General features: G+C 42.3%; 1 protein-coding gene across 1 annotated transcript in view; it reads left to right on the top strand.

Moving 5' to 3' along the window:
• The window catches only part of zgc:162297 (uncharacterized protein LOC555865 homolog), a 102,803-nt gene that overhangs the window by 12,956 nt on the left and 69,482 nt on the right, over window positions 1-20,365 (top strand). Inside the window, exon 4 of the mRNA XM_034165330.1 lies at window positions 3,710-3,860. Within this exon, the coding sequence (XP_034021221.1) occupies window positions 3,710-3,860 (151 nt within the window). The remainder of the gene's footprint in view (window positions 1-3,709; window positions 3,861-20,365) is intronic.

Genomic DNA, 20,365 nt, shown 5'->3' on the forward strand with positions numbered 1-20,365 from the left:
TATCTCACCCATATTGGCCTCTCTTCATTGGCTTCCTGTTAATTCTAGAATAGAATTTAAAATTCTTCTTCTTACTTATAAGATTTTGAATAATCAGGTCCCATCTTATCTTAGGGACCTCGTAGTACCATATCACCCCAATAGAGCGCTTCGCTCTCAGACTGCAGGCTTACTTGTAGTTCCTAGGGTTTGTAAGAGTAGAATGGGAGGCAGAGCCTTCAGCTTTCAGGCTCCTCTCCTGTGGAACCAGCTCCCAATTCAGATCAGGGAGACAGACACCCTCTCTACTTTTAAGATTAGGCTTAAAACTTTCCTTTTTGCTAAAGCTTATAGTTAGGGCTGGATCAGGTGACCCTGAACCATCCCTTAGTTATGCTGCTATAGACGTAGACTGCTGGGGGGTTCCCATGATGCACTGTTTCTTTCTCTTTTTGCTCTGTATGCACCACTCTGCATTTAATCATTAGTGATCGATCTCTGCTCCCCTCCACAGCATGTCTTTTTCCTGGTTCTCTCCCTCAGCCCCAACCAGTCCCAGCAGAAGACTGCCCCTCCCTGAGCCTGGTTCTGCTGGAGGTTTCTTCCTGTTAAAAGGGAGTTTTTCCTTCCCACTGTAGCCAAGTGCTTGCTCACAGGGGGTCGTTTTGACCGTTGGGGTTTTACATCATTATTGTATGGCCTTGCCTTACAATATAAAGCGCCTTGGGGCAACTGTTTGTTGTGATTTGGCGCTATATAAAAAAAAAAATTGATTGATTGATTGACTTTGGAAGAGCAGAAGGAGGATAATTGTGAGAATGAGGACACTGAATCCTGGGCGAAGTATATATGGAGGCCATGGGTTTCCCAAGCACCACAGCCCCCCTCTCGATCCAAGCTGCTGTAGTCAAGAGGGATGCAGGACATAATGTCTCAACCATTTTTTGTAGGGGTTTACTCCCTTAGCCTTTGCCTATAGAGGCACAACCTGCAAGGCAGCAGGTGGTTGGATTGGCAAGTGTCAGAGCATGTCCACACACTGGTGGGTCATGCACACTGTACCTCTGGGACGCCAACCTGCTCCGAGATCCCCCACAGTTTAGCCTGGGGCTGCAAGATACCCAGTTACCATGGTGTGCCACGGGGAGGTACTGTGAGGATCTTGACCTGGAGTCATGTAAAGCCATCAGGAAGGGGCTTACGCACTCGGCCCTTCTTTTCACTGCAAAGAGCTAGGTGGCAGCTGCAGCTGGAAGCGAGAAAGACAAGCAGACTATGCTACTCTAAAACTACAGCACTACAGACTACACAGACCCTGTGCGATGCACCACACCATGGTGCAAATCAGAGTGCTATGTATAGTCTGGGAAATATGTTACAAACAGTAGTTGACCTTTTTAAGTCTTGTACTCCACGTATGCCACTATGACAGAAAAATAAATCCATTTCCAGTCACAGTAGTAGAACTTAACCATTGCTGCTTAAACTCATTTATGTTGCAGCAACTATTATTGAATCAGTGCTGTTGGTGTCCCCTCCAAACACATCCTCCAGCATGATGGAATAGTTGACTTTCTTCACTGCAGAACCACTGGACCTCAAGCGCAATACAAGAATTATCATCCTTCTGTTGCTTCTGTTCATGAACCATGGCCATGGACGTAAACAAGGAAGTAATTAACTGACATGAATGAACTGATGCGCTCATATCAGCCAGCCACATGGGTGGTCCAAACGTCCGTGGACAATTGGCGCGTAGCATGACTATAACTCACGTGGTGGACATGACATTTGCCTCTCCAGCTGGCAGTTCACATGATCACATGATGGATATTTTCACATGGGGCAGCCTGGCTGATGGTGATAGGTGATATGTGTTTATATTTTTCTCCATGTCATGAGAGCCTGCCAACACATGCATCGCAGTGACGTGTTGAGAGGTGATGTTCTTCATGGCACGATATGTGTTCTCCAGCTGTGAGGAGCGATAACACAGTGGTCAGCTGTGACATGATGATTGCCTTGGTGAACGTGCATGTGATCATCTGACGGCTTCAGTGCACCCGCGTCCACTGGCATCTTCTGATTGCTTCATTGGGTGTGACTGGGCTGTGATCATCAGCGATCGCATGTCACGTGATGTGGCTGTCCGGTCGGATAGCACACTGGTGCTGTGTTTATTTTTATCTCTGTTGTGGTGGTGTGGGCACCCTGCTGGCCAGTTATCCCACCTCCAGTGGGACATCCTGAATATTCCATAATGGGTGTTTGACAGCTGTCAGCTGCTCCATGATGATCAAAACCTGATGAAAAGTTGTATTAGCTGCAGAACAGAGAAAAATGAATGGCAGATTAAAATATTTACTTTTCGCAGTCTCCATTAGTAGTATGAACGTTCAAATTTCCTTTATTCCAGCAAAATCCATGTCAGATTGAAAATAATTTATGTTTTAGCAAATACACTCTCAAACCCTTTTGTTATTCAACAATTAGATGTTACCAGTGTCAGAGAGCCATGAAGCCATGATGTTGACCCAAAACACGCATGGCAACATGTCTTTAACACGCACACTTTTTTGTAGGGATGTCCCGATCCGATCACGTGATTGGAAATCGGGCCGGTCACGTGGTTTCAGACTTGATTGAAATCGGACGTTGCATCCCAATCAGGAATCCGATATACATTTTATCCTCATTATTTTGATCAGCGCTATTTCAAGCTCATTATTGCAGATTAATGGGCCTTTCACGCGTCAGAGGAGTCAAGAATCGGTCTAAAAAGCATTATTTTCAATGAGACGTGTTGCTTTTTAGAGGCGTCACAAGCGTCATGTCAAAAGCCAAACTAAAGTGACGCTTCTGACGGGAGAATGCATTGCCGCTTGTCGGCAGGCTGATGCGGTCAAAGTTCAACCCAATCTTTATTTATTTATTTATTTATTTTTTATTGAACAAAAGAAAAAACATAAGTTCAACCCAATCCAACTTCCGATGCTCTGAGCTGTGACGTAGCTTCGCGCTGTCCAAAAGGAACGATGCGTCGGGCCAAAAGATGGAAGACTAGTGGCAGAAACCACTGATCTGTACAAAACAGAAACGTGCCACAGGACTGCTAATTTATAGCGCAGTTTTCTGAAGAAAAATCCTTGGAAATGTTTTTGTTGTTGTTGTTTGTTACCTCAAAATTTCTGATTACTGTTTAAAAAAGATTAGAACACTTGTAATTAAAATAGCTAAATCAATAAATGGTTCTTTAGAAATCTTTCATCTGTAAATTAAAACCATCTGTTATTTCAGATTAGATAATTTCTTGTTTAACATAAGGAACCTTGGACATTTATTTTTAGACAAAATAACATGGAAATTTGTACATTTTTTAAGTCTGGTAGATTATTACTTGATTGTTCAAGCTACCTCAAGGAGAAGTGCACTGTTTAAGTGATAAATAATAAAATAAGGTGATTAAAATGAAATTATTATATATTTACCATTTGTTCATTGTTCATTCAGTTTTTTTAAAGTATCGGATCAGGACTCGGTGTCGACAGATACTCAAAATCAGATGACTCGGAATCAGATCGGGGCCAAAGAAACCTGATCGGGACATCCCTATTTTTTTGCCATGCTGTACTCATGCATGTCTTTTTTCATTACAATCAAGCAGAATGTTTTTTTTTTTCTGTTTGAGCATCCCGGCTGTGGTGTGTTAACCTCAGCTGTGTAATCACAGGTCTGGATTTCATCAGAGCTGAGGGTTTTGTCTTTTCTCATGTGGGTGATGAGGGCCTTTTCAATGCCTGTGCTGGTGACTTACTGAGGTACCGCAAGAAGATCAGCGCTGAGCATGTTCAGATCTTCACTGACATTAAAAAGAAGCACAGGTGAGATCAGCATTTGAACACAACTCTGGTGTAACCGCTGCTTTATTAAGTATTCATTCAGTCCCCAGTGCTGCAGAGAGAAGGTGCAGTCATTCATACAATCTTGAGTCTCAGTTTGCATCATACTTTGAGAAATGTTTGTTTGTTCCACCACTGGGAACTGTGTCTGTGGATAAAATCATCAGAAGCCCTGGATGACCAGCCAGGTCCACTCACTCTTCATAGCCTGCAACACTGCCTTCAGGTCGAGTGACAGAGCTCTTACAGCGCATCTCGAGCTGACCTGAAAAAAGGAATTAGAAAAGCCAAAGCAGACTATAAGAAGAGGATAGAGTCTCACTTCACCAGCAATAGACCACGGGAGGGGTGTCAGGGTCTACAGAGCATCACCAGTTTCAGAGGCTGTGATGTGACTCCAGCAGACCTGAGTGTGTTGTTAGCAGAGGTGCTCAGCTGTTTTGTTGTTCAGTTTGAATCACTGCAGCAACATTCATCTGTTCCAGCCCTGCCCTCACCCCCACCAGGTTCTAGCTCCCCCCCAACTTACTGTAGGGGAGCACGATGTGAGGTGTGTGCTCCTGGCAGTGAACTCCAGGAAGGCTGCCAGCCCAGATGGACTACCTGACAAGGTGCTCAGAGCAGGTGCCCACCAGCTGTCCGGCGTCTTCTGCGGGATCTTTACCATAATTTCTGGACTGTAGAGCGCACCTGAATATTAGCTGCACCCGCCAATTTTAAAAAGAAATTGTACATAAATAAGTCACACTTGTTTATAAGCCGCGGGTCTCCACGTTGTAATATGAGATATTTACACAGAAAGATGTAGACAAAGATTTTTTTAGATTTTGATTAAATACGTGCTATAAATGCTTTTTCCCTTACGTGTTACACGTAAAAATTGATGCGCATGTCATCCAGCATACGCGCACGGTGTCTCTGCTCCACACGGAGAACTGAGTAATTTGAACTTTTCTAACTTTCATCACGTGCAGGCAGGATCAGATGGAGGCTGTGGTAAATGAGACGTTATTGAGGCGCTGTGACTTTTTCAACTTGTTGCACCAAGACACAGAACCAGTTTGGAAGGGTGGGGGGAAGAAGGCTCCGCTCTGCAAACTGATCTGACAGCGCAACTCTGGCACAAAGTGCTGGAGAGGGACTGTATGAAATCTGTTACAATCATCCCAGGACCAAAAACATCACCCACAACCAGCCTCAGTAACTACTGCCCTGTAGCCCTCACACCTGCAATAATGCAGTGCTTCAAGAGACTTAATGTCCCTTAATAGAGAGAATGGTGACATGACAAGTGGAAAAAAAAATCAGTCATGTGACTCATGGTGCCATCTTGGTTCCAAAATAGTGTTCGCTGTTAATGTGTCTGCATGTAAATTCAGCTATTTTATTTATTTATTCACCGAAAATGTCGGGTTGCTGTGCATTTGGAGGCACAAATAGACACAACTAGGGCTTCAAGATGTACAGATTCCCTTCAGATCCAAACAGAAGAAACATTTGGGAAAATAAAGTCAGCCGTGTGGGATGGAAGCGACTTCATCATCAAAGCTTTGAGAGGTAAATTTATTGTTCAGCCTCAGTACAGTAAAACTCACAGTCAGACAAAAAAAGTCCCAATGTTTTTGTATTGTTTTCCATGTAATAAACACCGTATATGGGTGATTCTTTAACTACGGGCACTGTTGGCCTTGTTAATTTCCACCACACCATTGCCTTACAATATAAAGCGCCTTGGGGCAACTGTTTGTTGTGATTTGGCGCTATATACATGTGCTCTGATGTCACTGTTTATCTCCATAGAAACTACCCAAACAATCTTTCATACAAACTGTTTAAAGGGACATTACAGTGTTGTGGTGGAAATTACGGCAATAGTGTGGGACAACTACATTTTGTTTAAAAAAATCACAACAGTTGTATGACATTGAATACCCCAATTATGTTTTGATTATTTTACTGATATTTTATTTTCAGAGATATTTTAAAACATTAGAAAAAATGTTTCTTTACCATTCATTTTTATCATTGAAGATCAAAAGTCTGGGTGTGGGACAAGCACAAAATGGCAATATTTGCATATAATGATCAATCAATCAATCAATTTTTTTATATAGCGCCAAATCACAACAAACAGTTGCCCCAAGGCGCTTTATATTGTAAGGCAAGGCCATACAATAATTATGTAAAACCCCAACGGTCAAAACGACCCCCTGTGAGCAAGCACTTGGCTACAGTGGGAAGGAAAAACTCCCTTTTAACAGGAAGAAACCTCCAGCAGAACCAGGCTCAGGGAGGGGCAGTCTTCTGCTGGGACTGGTTGGGGCTGAGGGAGAGAACCAGGAAAAAGACATGCTGTGGAGGGGAGCAGAGATCGATCACTAATGATTAAATGCAGAGTGGTGCATACAGAGCAAAAAGAGAAAGAAAGAAAGTGCATCATGGGAACCCCCCAGCAGTCTACATCTATAGCAGCATAACTAAGGGATGGTTCAGGGTCACCTGATCCAGCCCTAACTATAAGCTTTAGCAAAAAGGAAAGTTTTAAGCCTAATTTTAAAAGTAGAGAGGGTGTCTGTCTCCCTGATCTGAATTGGGAGCTGGTTCCACAGGAGAGGAGCCTGAAAGCTGAAGGCTCTGCCTCCCATTCTACTCTTACAAACCCTAGGAACTACAAGTAAGCCTGCAGTCTGAGAGCGAAGCGCTCTATTGGGGTGATATGGTACTACGAGGTCCCTAAGATAAGATGGAACCTGATTATTCAAAACCTTATAAGTAAGAAGAAGAATTTTAAATTCTATTCTAGAATTAACAGGAAGCCAATGAAGAGAGGCCAATATGGGTGAGATATGCTCTCTCCTTCTAGTCCCCGTCAGTACTCTAGCTGCAGCATTTTGAATTAACTGAAGGCTTTTTAGGGAACTTTTAGGACAACTTGATAATAATGAATTACAATAGTCCAGCCTAGAGGAAATAAATGCATGAATTAGTTTTTCAGCATCACTCTGAGACAAGACCTTTCTGATTTTAGAGATATTGCGTAAATGCAAAAAAGCAGTCCTACATATTTGTTTAATATGCACTTTGAATGACATATCCTGATCAAAAATGACTCCAAGATTTCTCACAGTATTACTAGAGGTCAGGGTAATGCCATCCAGAGTAAGGATCTGGTTAGACACCATGTTTCTAAGATTTGTGGGGCCAAGTACAATAACTTCAGTTTTATCTGAGTTTAAAAGCAGGAAATTAGAGGTCATCCATGTCTTTATGTCTGTAAGACAATCCTGCAGTTTAGCTAATTGGTGTGTGTCCTCTGGCTTCATGGATAGATAAAGCTGGGTATCATCTGCGTAACAATGAAAATTTAAGCAATACCGTCTAATAATACTGCCTAAGGGAAGCATGTATAAAGTGAATAAAATTGGTCCTAGCACAGAACCTTGTGGAACTCCATAATTAACTTTAGTCTGTGAAGACGATTCCCCATTTACATGAACAAATTGTAATCTATTAGACAAATATGATTCAAACCACCGCAGCGCAGTGCCTTTAATACCTATGGCATGCTCTAATCTCTGTAATAAAATTTTATGGTCAACAGTATCAAAAGCTGCACTGAGGTCTAACAGGACAAGCACAGAGATGAGTCCACTGTCTGAGGCCAAAAGATCATTTGTAACCTTTACTAATGCTGTTTCTGTACTATGATGAATTCTGAAACCTGACTGAAACTCTTCAAATAGACCATTCCTCTGCAGATGATCAGTTAGCTGTTTTACAACTACCCTTTCAAGAATTTTTGAGAGAAAAGAACGTTTGGAGATTGGCCTATAATTAGCTAAGATAGCTGGGTCAAGTGATGGCTTTTTAAGTAATGGTTTAATTACTGCCACCTTAAAAGCCTGTGGTACATAGCCAACTAACAAAGATAGATTGATCATATTTAAGATCGAAGCATTAAATAATGGTAGGGCTTCCTTGAGCAGCCTGGTAGGAATGGGGTCTAATAAACATGTTGATGGTTTGGATGAAGTAACTAATGAAAATAACTCAGACAGAACAATCGGAGAGAAAGAGTCTAACCAAATACCGGCATCACTGAAAGCAGCCAAAGATAACGATACGTCTTTGGGATGGTTATGAGTAATTTTTTCTCTAATAGTTAAAATTTTGTTAGCAAAGAAAGTCATGAAGTCATTACTAGTTAAAGTTAATGGAATACTCAGCTCAATAGAGCTCTGACTCTTTGTCAGCCTGGCTACAGTGCTGAAAAGAAACCTGGGGTTGTTCTTATTTTCTTCAATTAGTGATGAGTAGAAAGATGTCCTAGCTTTACGGAGGGCTTTTTTATAGAGCAACAGACTCTTTTTCCAGGCTAAGTGAAGATCTTCTAAATTAGTGAGACGCCATTTCCTCTCCAATTTACGGGTTATCTGCTTTAAGCTACGAGTTTGTGAGTTATACCACGGAGTCAGACACTTCTGATTTAAAGCTCTCTTTTTCAGAGGAGCTACAGCATCCAAAGTTGTCTTCAATGAGGATGTAAAACTATTGATGAGATACTCTATCTCACTTACAGAGTTTAGGTAGCTACTCTGCACTGTGTTGGTATATGGCATTAGAGAACATAAAGAAGGAATCATATCATTAAACCTAGTTACAGCGCTTTCTGAAAGACTTCTAGTGTAATGAAACTTATTCCCCACTGCTGGGTAGTCCATCAGAGTAAATGTAAATGTTATTAAGAAATGATCAGACAGAAGGGAGTTTTCAGGGAATACTGTTAAGTCTTCTATTTCCATACCATAAGTCAGAACAAGATCTAAGATATGATTAAAGTGGTGGGTGGACTCATTTACTTTTTGAGCAAAGCCAATAGAGTCTAATAATAGATTAAATGCAGTGTTGAGGCTGTCATTCTCAGCATCTGTGTGGATGTTAAAATCGCCCACTATAATTAGCTTATCTGAGCTAAGCACTAAGTCAGACAAAAGGTCTGAAAATTCACAGAGAAACTCACAGTAACGACCAGGTGGACGATAGATAATAACAAATAAAACTGGTTTTTGGGACTTCCAATTTGGATGGACAAGACTAAGAGTCAAGCTTTCAAATGAATTAAAGCTCTGTCTGGGTTTTTGATTAATTAATAAGCTGGAATGGAAGATTGCTGCTAATCCTCCGCCCCGGCCCGTGCTACGAGCATTCTGACAGTTAGTGTGACTCGGGGGTGTTGACTCATTTAAACTAACATATTCATCCTGCTGTAACCAGGTTTCTGTAAGGCAGAATAAATCAATATGTTGATCAATTATTATATCATTTACCAACAGGGACTTAGAAGAGAGAGACCTAATGTTTAATAGACCACATTTAACTGTTTTAGTCTGTGGTGCAGTTGAAGGTGCTATATTATTTTTTCTTTTTGAATTTTTATGCTTAAATAGATTTTTGCTGGTTATTGGTGGTCTGGGAGCAGGCACCGTCTCTACGGGGATGGGGTAATGAGGGGATGGCAGGGGGAGAGAAGCTGCAGAGAGGTGTGTGAGACTACAACTCTGCTTCCTGGTCCCAACCCTGGATAGTCACGGTTTGGAGGATTTAAGAAAATTGGCCAGATTTCTAGAAATGAGAGCTGCTCCATCCAAAGTGGGATGGATGCCGTCTCTCCTAACAAGACCAGGTTTTCCCCAGAAGCTTTGCCAATTATCTATGAAGCCCACCTCATTTTTTGGACACCACTCAGACAGCCAGCAATTCAAGGAGAACATGCGGCTAAACATGTCACTCCCGGTCCGATTGGGGAGGGGTCCAGAGAAAACTACAGAATCCGACATTGTTTTTGCAAAGTTACACACCGATTTAATGTTAATTTTAGTGACCTCCGATTGGCGTAACCGGGTGTCATTACTGCCGACGTGAATTACAATCTTACCAAATTTACGCTTAGCCTTAGCCAGCAGTTTCAAATTTCCTTCAATGTCGCCTGCTCTGGCCCCCGGAAGACAATTGACTATGGTTGCTGGTGTCGCTAGCTTCACATTTTGCAAAACAGAGTCGCCAATAACCAGAGTTTGATCCTCGGTGGGTGTGTCGTCGAGTGGGGAAAAACGGTTAGAGATGTGAACGGGTTGGCGGTGTACACGGGGCTTCTGTTTAGGGCTACGCTTCCTCCTCACAGTCACCCAGTCAGCCTGCTTTCCCGGCTGCTCGGGATCTGCCAGGGGGTAACTAACGGCGGCTAAGCTACCTTGGTCCGCACCGATTACAGGGGCCTGGCTAGCTGTAGAATTTTCCACGGTGCGGAGCCGAGTCTCCAATTCGCCCAGCCTGGCCTCCAAAGCTACGAATAAGCTACACTTATTACAAGTACTGTTACTGCTAAAGGAGGCCGAGGAATAACTAAACATTTCACACCCAGAGCAGAAAAGTGCGGGAGAGACAGGAGTCTCTCCCGCATCCTAGGGTTTGTAAGAGTAGAATGGGAGGCAGAGCCTTCAGCTTTCAGGCTCCTCTCCTGTGGAACCAGCTCCCAATTCAGATCAGGGAGACAGATACCCTCTCTACTTTTAAGATTAGGCTTAAAACTTTCCTTTTCGCTAAGGCTTATAGTTAGGGCTGGATCGGGTGACCCTGGACCATCCCTTGGTTATGTTGCTTTAGACGTAGACTGCTGGGGGGTTCCCATGATGCACTGTTTCTTTCTCTTTTTGCTCCGTATGCATCACTCTGCATTTAATCATTAGTGATCGATCTCTGCCCCCCTTCTCGGCATGTCTTTTTCCTGGTTCTTTCCCTCAGCCCCAACCAGTCTCAGCAGAGGACTGCCCCTCCCTGAGCCTGGTTCTGCTGGAGGTTTCTTCCTGTTAAGGGGGGGGTTTTCCTTCCCGCTGTGGCCAGGTGCTTGCTCATGGGGGGTCGTTTTGACCGTTGGGGTTTTTCATAATTATTGTATGGCCTTGCCTTGCAATATGGAGCACCTTGGGGCAACTGTTTGTTGTGATTTGGCGCTATATAAGAAAAAAGTTGATTGATTGATTGATTGAAGCCACCATGCTAAATCGGCTAAGAGCTAGTAGCTACGCTAAGCTAGCGGATTCCTAAAAACACGCAAAGTGAATAATGTGTAAATAATTTAGAGGTGATTCTGCAGAAGGAGTGCTTTAGTTAAGGCACGTAAAGATTACACTGGGAAACAAATCGTAATCTAGATAACTAGATCAATCTAACTGCGCAGATTAAACAGCTAACAGATACAGAAAAACACCGCTGTGCTCCGGAACAGGAAGTGATACAATACCGCAGTGAGAGCCAACCACCAGTAGAGGCCTGGTGCTGAAAAAAGGTGAAAAAGTCATCATAGACTACTAGAACAAATTTATTAACACACTTTCATTGTAAAGATAACTATAAAAGTGTGAAATTTCCCCTTTTTTCTGTTTACAATATGATCAAAGGACATAATAAGTTCCTGTAGGCTAAGAATCACCCATATAACGGATTTTGTACAGCGGATTTTTCACTCACATCAGATAAAATGTCCCATTTGACCACAATGTATTTCCAATAAAAACCCTGAGAAGTCTGGACGTGCAGAGGTACAAATTAAAGTTCAGCCCCGACACTCGATGTGTCTTTGCTGATGCTGGCAGCTCTGCTGAGGTAGTGAGAGCTGGTAATGTCCTCCAGGCTGAGCAGAGAGCAGCCAGTGATCCCCTGGGCCGTTTTGATCACCCTCTGCAGCGCTCTCCTTTCTGCTGCTGAGCACCCCCCGTACCACGCTGTGATGCAGTACATCAGGATGCTCTCAATGGTGGCTCTGCAGAACAACACCAGCAGCTTCTCCTCCAGGAAGTAGAGTCGCTGCTGGGCTTTCTTCACCACCACTGTGGTGTTGGCAGTCCAGGAGAGACTGTCAGAGAGCTGCACTCCCAGGAACCTGATGGAGCTGACCCTTTCCACGCAGTCCCCTTGGATGTAGAGCGGGGCTGGGTCAGCTTTATTCTTCCGGAAGTCCAGGATTATGGTGTTTGTGGGATGGGTTGGAGAGCAGTCGTACATGTAAAGGGTGAACAGGAGGGGGCTCAGTACACAGCCTTGAGGGGAACCGGTCCTGAGTGTGATGGTGGAGGAAAGGTGGGGGCCAAGTTTCACGGACTGTGGGCGGTTTGTGAGGAAGTCCTTGATCCACTGGCAAATAGGGGTGGAGATGCCCAGATGCATCAGTTTCTGGACCAGGATCTCCGGGATGATGTGGTGATGTGCGCACGCTGATTGCAAATGGATCAGAAAAGTCCTCAACTTTACAGCACAAAGTCATAAAAGAGGAAAATGTTCAGCTTACCTTTGATTTGGAGGTGATGATTGTAGAAAGAAAAGCTTGCTGAGGCTAAGAGCTGTGATTGGTTGTCATGGAAAAGGGAGGAGAAATAAGACGAGTCAGGGGATGGAAACATGAACATTTCCAAGTAACTGAATATGTCTTGGACTTTATTTACATCAATTATGAAGAAATACAAAGGTTTCTTTCACCAGAACATCAAATCTAGTCTTTCATCTCAAATGTACTTTCTGTCAAATTGTAGCTGAACTTTCAGGTCTTCTTTTGAAGAAAATCCTCTACACCAGCTGGATTTTAGATTTTTAGATTTATTATTAGATTTAGATTTGGAGATTTTCTTTCAGTTTGAGTTAAGGAAGAAAATTTTAGAAAAAAAATGTATTTGAAATGGAATAAACAAATTAAAATGTGTGAAATACCAAGTGCTCCAATACTTTTGAGGGCAATTGAGAAACAGTGAGGAGCAGCATCTTACATCTCATATATAGTGAAACAGATAAGAGAATATTTAGAGTGGAATCCTGAAAATGGTGACACAAACATCAAATTCAGCACAAATAATCCATAGACATGAAGTCTTTAAAAAAAACTGATTGGCCACTTGAATTTTCAAAAGGCAGCCAGGTAGGGGTCAAATGAAGAATTACACAGGGGTCAAAATCAGGGGTGGGCAACTTGTTCCATAAAGGGCCAAGTGGGTGCACGTTTTCATGGCAGCCACTGACTCCAACAGGTGATTTCACTGATTAATATCACTGAGCAGATGGAATCAGTTAATCAGTGAAATCACCTGTTGGAGTCAGTGGCTGCAAAGAAAACCTGCACCCTCTTGGCCCTTTCTGGAACAAGTTGCCCACCCCTGGTCTAAATTAAAAGATGCTCCAATCATATAGAAAACTACACCACATTATTTGCCTGATCATGACCCACAGCAATCACAAACCCAAACTCTGCCTCTACTGGTGGTTGGCTCTCACTGCGGTATTGTATCACTTCCTGTTCCGGAGCACAGCGGTGTTTTTCTGTATCTGTTAGCTGTTTAATCTGCGCAGTTAGATTGATCTAGTTATCTAGATTACGATTTGTTTCCCAGTGTAATCTTTACGTGCCTTAACTAAAGCACTCCTTCTTCTGAATCACCTCTAAATTATTTACACATTATTCACTTTGCGTGTTTTTAGGAATCCGCTAGCTTAGCGTAGCTACTAGCTCTTAGCCGATTTAGCATGGCGGCTTCTCCTGTCTCTCCCGCACTTTTCTGCTCTGGGTGTGAAATGTTTAGTTATTCCTCGGCCTCCTTTAGCAGTAATGGTACTTGTAATAAGTGTAGCTTATTCGTAGCTTTGGAGGCCAGGCTGGGCGAATTGGAGACTCGGCTCCGCACCGTGGAAAATTCTACAGCTAGCCAGGCCCCTGTAGTCGGTGCGGATCAAGGTAGCTTAGCCGCCGTTAGTTCCCCCCTGGCAGATCCCGGGCAGCCGGGAAAGCAGGCCGACTGGGTGACTGTGAGGAGGAAGCGTAGCCCTAAACAGAAGCCCCGTGTACACTGCCAACCCGTTCACATCTCTAACCGTTTTTCCCCACTCGACGACACACCCGCCGAGGATCAAACTCTGGTTATTGGCGACTCTGTTTTGAGAAATGTGAAGTTAGCGACACCAGCAACCATAGTCAATTGTCTTCCGGGGGCCAGAGCAGGCGACATTGAAGGAAATTTGAAACTGCTGGCTAAGGCTAAGCGTAAATTTGGTAAGATTGTAATTCACGTCGGCAGTAATGACACCCGGTTACGCCAATCGGAGGTCACTAAAATTAACATTAAATCGGTGTGTAACTTTGCAAAAACAATGTCGGACTCTGTAGTTTTCTCTGGGCCCCTCCCCAATCGGACCGGGAGTGACATGTTTAGCCGCATGTTCTCCTTGAATTGCTGGCTGTCTGAGTGGTGTCCAAAAAATGAGGTGGGCTTCATAGATAATTGGCAAAGCTTCTGGGGAAAACCTGGTCTTGTTAGGAGAGATGGCATCCATTCTACTTTGGATGGAGCAGCTCTCATTTCTAGAAATCTGGCCAATTTTCTTAAATCCTCCAAACCGTGACTATCCAGGGTTGGGACCAGGAAGCAGAGTTGTAGTCTTACACACCTCTCTGCAGCTTCTCTCCCCCTGCCATCCCCTCATTACCCCATCCCCGTAGAGACGGTGCCTGCTCCCAGACTACCAATAACCAGCAAAAATCTATTTAAGCATAAAAATTCAAAAAGAAAAAATAATATAGCACCTTCAACTGCACCACAGACTAAAACAGTTAAATGTGGTCTGTTAAACATTAGGTCTCTCTCTTCTAAGTCCCTGTTGGTAAATGATATAATAATTGATCAACATATTGATTTATTCTGCCTTACAGAAACCTGGTTACAGCAGGATGAATATGTTAGTTTAAATGAGTCAACACCCCCGAGTCACACTAACTGTCAGAATGCTCGTAGCACGGGCCGGGGCGGAGGATTAGCAGCAATCTTCCATTCCATCTTATTAATTAATCAAAAACCCAGACAGAGCTTTAATTCATTTGAAAGCTTGTCTCTTAGTCTTGTCCATCCAAATTGGAAGTCCCAAAAACCAGTTTTATTTGTTATTATCTATCTTCCACCTGGTCGTTACTGTGAGTTTCTCTGTGAATTTTCAGACCTTTTGTCTGACTTAGTGCTTAGCTCAGATAAGATAATTATAGTGGGCGATTTTAACATCCACACAGATGCTGAGAATGACAGCCTCAACACTGCATTTAATCTATTATTAGACTCTATTGGCTTTGCTCAAAAAGTAAATGAGTCCACCCACCACTTTAATCATATCTTAGATCTTGTTCTGACTTATGGTATGAAAATAGAAGACTTAACAGTATTCCCTGAAAACTCCCTTCTGTCTGATCATTTCTTAATAACATTTACATTTACTCTGATGGACTACCCAGCAGTGGGGAATAAGTTTCATTACACTAGAAGTCTTTCAGAAAGCGCTGTAACTAGGTTTAAGGATATGATTCCTTCTTTATGTTCTCTAATGTCATATACCAACACAGTGCAGAGTAGCTACCTAAACTCTGTAAGGGAGATAGAGTATCTCGTCAATAGTTTTACATCCTCATTGAAGACAACTTTGGATGCTGTAGCTCCTCTGAAAAAGAGAGCTTTAAATCAGAAGTGTCTGACTCCGTGGTATAACTCACAAACTCGTAGCTTAAAGCAGATAACCCGTAAGTTGGAGAGGAAATGGCGTCTCACTAATTTAGAAGATCTTCACTTAGCCTGGAAAAAGAGTCTGTTGCTCTATAAAAAAAGCCCTCCGTAAAGCTAGGACATCTTTCTACTCATCAGTAATTGAAGAAAATAAGAACAACCCCAGGTTTCTTTTCAGCACTGTAGCCAGGCTGACAAAGAGTCAGAGCTCTATTGAGCTGAGTATTCCATTAACTTTAACTAGTAATGACTTCATGACTTTCTTTGCTAATAAAATTTTAACTATTAGAGAAAAAATTACTCATAACCATCCCAAAGACGTATCGTTATCTTTGGCTGCTTTCAGTGATGCCGGTATTTGGTTAGACTCTTTCTCTCCGATTGTTCTGTCTGAGTTATTTTCATTAGTTACTTCATCCAAACCATCAACATGTTTATTAGACCCAATTCCTACCAGGCTGCTCAAGGAAGCCCTACCATTATTTAATGCTTCGATCTTAAATATGATCAATCTATCTTTGTTAGTTGGCTATGTACCACAGGCTTTTAAGGTGGCAGTAATTAAACCATTACTTAAAAAGCCATCACTTGACCCAGCTATCTTAGCTAATTATAGGCCAATCTCCAACCTTCCTTTTCTCTCAAAAATTCTTGAAAGGGTAGTTGTAAAACAGCTAACTGATCATCTGCAGAGGAATGGTCTATTTGAAGAGTTTCAGTCAGGTTTTAGAATTCATCATAGTACAGAAACAGCATTAGTGAATGTTACAAATGATCTTCTTATGGCCTCGGACAGTGGACTCATCTCTGTGCTTGTTCTGTTAGACCTCAGTGCTGCTTTTGATACTGTTGACCATAAAATTTTATTACAGAGATTAGAGCATGCCATAGGTATTAAAGGCACTGCGCTGCGGTGGTTTGAATCATATTTGTCTAATAGATTACAATTTGTTGATGTAAATGGGGAATCTTCTTCACAGACTAAAGTTAATTATGGAGTTCCACAAGGTTCTGTGCTAGGACCAATTTTATTCACTTTATACATGCTTCCCTTAGGCAGTATTATTAGACGGTATTGCTTAAATTTTCATTGTTACGCAGATGATACCCAGCTTTATCTATCCATGAAGCCAGAGGACACACACCAATTAGCTAAACTGCAGGATTGTCTTACAGACATAAAGACATGGATGACCTCTAATTTCCTGCTTTTAAACTCAGATAAAACTGAAGTTATTGTACTTGGCCCCACAAATCTTAGAAACATGGTGTCTAACCAGATCCTTACTCTGGATGGCATTACCCTGACCTCTAGTAATACTGTGAGAAATCTTGGAGTCATTTTTGATCAGGATATGTCATTCAAAGCGCATATTAAACAAAAATGTAGGACTGCTTTTTTGCATTTACGCAATATCTCTAAAATCAGAAAGGTCTTGTCTCAGAGTGATGCTGAAAAACTAATTCATGCATTTATTTCCTCTAGGCTGGACTATTGTAATTCATTATTATCAGGTTGTCCTAAAAGTTCCCTAAAAAGCCTTCAGTTAATTCAAAATGCTGCAGCTAGAGTACTGACGGGGACTAGAAGGAGAGAGCATATCTCACCCATATTGGCCTCTCTTCATTGGCTTCCTGTTAATTCTAGAATAGAATTTAAAATTCTTCTTCTTACTTATAAGGTTTTGAATAATCAGGTCCCATCTTATCTTAGGGACCTCGTAGTACCATATCACCCCAATAGAGCGCTTCGCTCTCAGACTGCAGGCTTACTTGTAGTTCCTAGGGTTTGTAAGAGTAGAATGGGAGGCAGAGCCTTCAGCTTTCAGGCTCCTCTCCTGTGGAACCAGCTCCCAATTCAGATCAGGGAGACAGACACCCTCTCTACTTTTAAGATTAGACTTAAAACTTTCCTTTTTGCTAAAGCTTATAGTTAGGGCTGGATCAGGTGACCCTGAACCATCCCTTAGTTATGCTGCTATAGACGTAGACTGCTGGGGGGTTCCCATGATGCACTGTTTCTTTCTCTTTTTGCTCTGTATGCACCACTCTGCATTTAATCATTAGTGATCGATCTCTGCTCCCCTCCACAGCATGTCTTTTTCCTGGTTCTCTCCCTCAGCCCCAACCAGTCCCAGCAGAAGACTGCCCCTCCCTGAGCCTGGTTCTGCTGGAGGTTTCTTCCTGTTAAAAGGGAGTTTTTCCTTCCCACTGTAGCCAAGTGCTTGCTCACAGGGGGTCGTTTTGACCGTTGGGGTTTTACATAATTATTGTATGGCCTTGCCTTACAATATAAAGCGCCTTGGGGCAACTGTTTGTTGTGATTTGGCGCTATATAAAAAAATTGATTGAATTGATTGATTGATCATAAAGATTCCAAAAAGGTACATTTTGGACAATCTGTGACTGAATGTTATGGAGTTATGAGGTAAAAGCAGCAAGAATGGTGACAAAGGTCAGTTTGAGTTTGTACAGGGGTCAAAAGTTATAGTTGCTCCATTAATTTTGCTCCAGCTGTATTTGGATTTATGGATAGCTTTTATTGTCATTGTCATGACAACAACGAGATTTCCGCACTCACATTCCACATACAAACAGCAATTGATCTACAATTATTACTTGTTTACCGTAATAATGGCACACATCAGAATTAGGACAACACACATACATTTGACATTGTTTAAGTGCACTAAACTTGAAACAGTCCGTTTTCCAAATTGAGGCGATGTGAGTGTGTGGTAGCCGCTGCAACTGGAGTCGCACTGCCTGCCAGCTTGTGAAGAACGGGGGCCTGCCACGGGGTGGGGGGGGGATGGCAGGAAGGAGGTAAAAGGAGAAGCTGGAGCATGCTTCAGTCCATGTGTAAGTCTGTCAGTTTATTGTCTTTGTGGGTTGAGAAAAGAATGGAGCTGAATAATCTCACCAAGGCCTGAATAAATTCCTCTGAAGGTAAACAGTGCGCAATTGACCTTGAGGCTAGATAACCTGGAGTGTTGCAGCTGAGCAGTGAAAAGCACTTTTAACAGTTCCACTTGAACAACCAAATCCCAATTATGAATTAAGAATATTCCCAATTATGAATTAAGAATATTCACCAGCCTCTGAAACCTTCAGCTTCAACTGCAAGGCACGCATCAGCTCCAAGGTGTCATCCAATTTGCGTCTGAGTTCAAGAGTCAACGCAGTCTGAGAATGCACTGCCTTGCCAACCTCGTTAATCATGACGGACAAGCAAGGGGCCGTGGTTCTTGATGCTGCCATCTTGCCAATTTTCCAGTAGATCAGGGCAGCACATAAGCCAAAAAGTACCAGCCCTGCTGCCATGAGACCTTGACATCCTCAACGGAGAAAGGAGCCAAGCAACACGCCACAACCCCCAGGAGTCGAGGACATAGCCCACAGGATACTTTCCATCTGGGCAGGTAGGATCCCCCTGTCCTGACCTTCTTGTAGAAAAAATGGTGTCAATAGCATTCAGAGACCAGCTGATCAATTCCATGGTTAATCCAATAGTAGTCCAATAGATCCAGAATCCAATATAGTTTTGAAGAATTCACAGTCTGGTGAAGTAGGGACTTGAAGGTTAAAGGCAGAGAGATAAGGGAGAGTGGAGGAGATGCGACCGCCCTCGTCGGAGTCCCAAGCTGTTTTCAAATTTCTGCTGAATTTGATGCTTGTATCACCATTTGAAGGATTGTTTCAGTTATCTGCTGCACTAAAAAGCCAACAGAGCATGAACCAGCTGCTGTCTGTTAGCTTAAACATGTGTACATAAGACAACCCGAATTAAAGGAGAAATGCTGCTTTTAACAACCTGGACCTCATTACTGACATAAAATACAGTCATTTACTCACCAATAAGTTTGGTGTGATTAGAAGTCCATAGTTCAAACGACGTGTTCAGTTCAAATCTGGAGCAAACATTTTTCTTCTTCTAAGGTGGATTAGAACTTTTTGTGGTACACAGCACAAACTACTGGACAGGAAGAACCTAGCAGTCAATGTGACTCACTGATTTGAAAATGCAGCTCTTTCAACCAGGCGTGTGGTGCCGTGACATGTCAATCATGTGTGTCCAATCAGATTTCAGTGAAACCCCGGCCTCCGCTCTAGCTCCACCTATGCCAGGAAGTATTTGACATTCGAACATTTCCTATTTCACTGTGACTGATAAATTTGGCACTTCCTGTTTGAGTGTGAGCTTGCCACTGAGTTCCTGCGAGATTCCATGGAATCTTGTCTGTCAATCCAGGAAGTGTTTGAAATTTGAAGATTTCTTTTTTTACTATGGATTTGAAAATTGGCACTTCCTGTTTAGGACGCCCCGTACCATGAGTGAGCTTCGCGACGCTTCGCCCATATAACCTGAACTGCATTAAGACGTGTAACCGTGAGGATAACTTTGTTATAATATGAAACTCAGCAAAATTAAATATCTTCATATTAAAAGCGTGTGTGAGTTTATTTAGTACATCATTGTGAGTACATAATACAACTGTAAATTCGTTACAAAAATACATGCATGACACAAGAAAGTGAAAACACTTATTTTCATTGTGGTCCATTTAAAATCAAATTAAAATAGATGCAATAATAAAAGAAAATAACATTAATAATACAGACAATAATAATAGAAAATAATGATATTAACAATGTGTGTATAATCACAATTTATAAATACATTAAGACAGTAAATTAACATAAAATAATTACGTAGTTCAAGCTGGTAGTGTGTTACTGACTCACTGTCATCCTCCATAAGGAGAGTCTCTCTGCTTCCTCTCTGTCTTTTCTGCCGTCTACTCTGTTAAAGTAAGTCCCTTCGGCTGTTACCTTGTTTGTACTCGGGGTAGATTTTTTTCACACCTTTTTTTACACACACCAGTATAGGTGGTTCTGGAATTG

Source organism: Thalassophryne amazonica, unplaced genomic scaffold (assembly GCF_902500255.1).
Source record: "Thalassophryne amazonica unplaced genomic scaffold, fThaAma1.1, whole genome shotgun sequence".
In the NCBI taxonomy this organism is placed as follows: Eukaryota; Metazoa; Chordata; class Actinopteri; order Batrachoidiformes; family Batrachoididae; genus Thalassophryne; species Thalassophryne amazonica.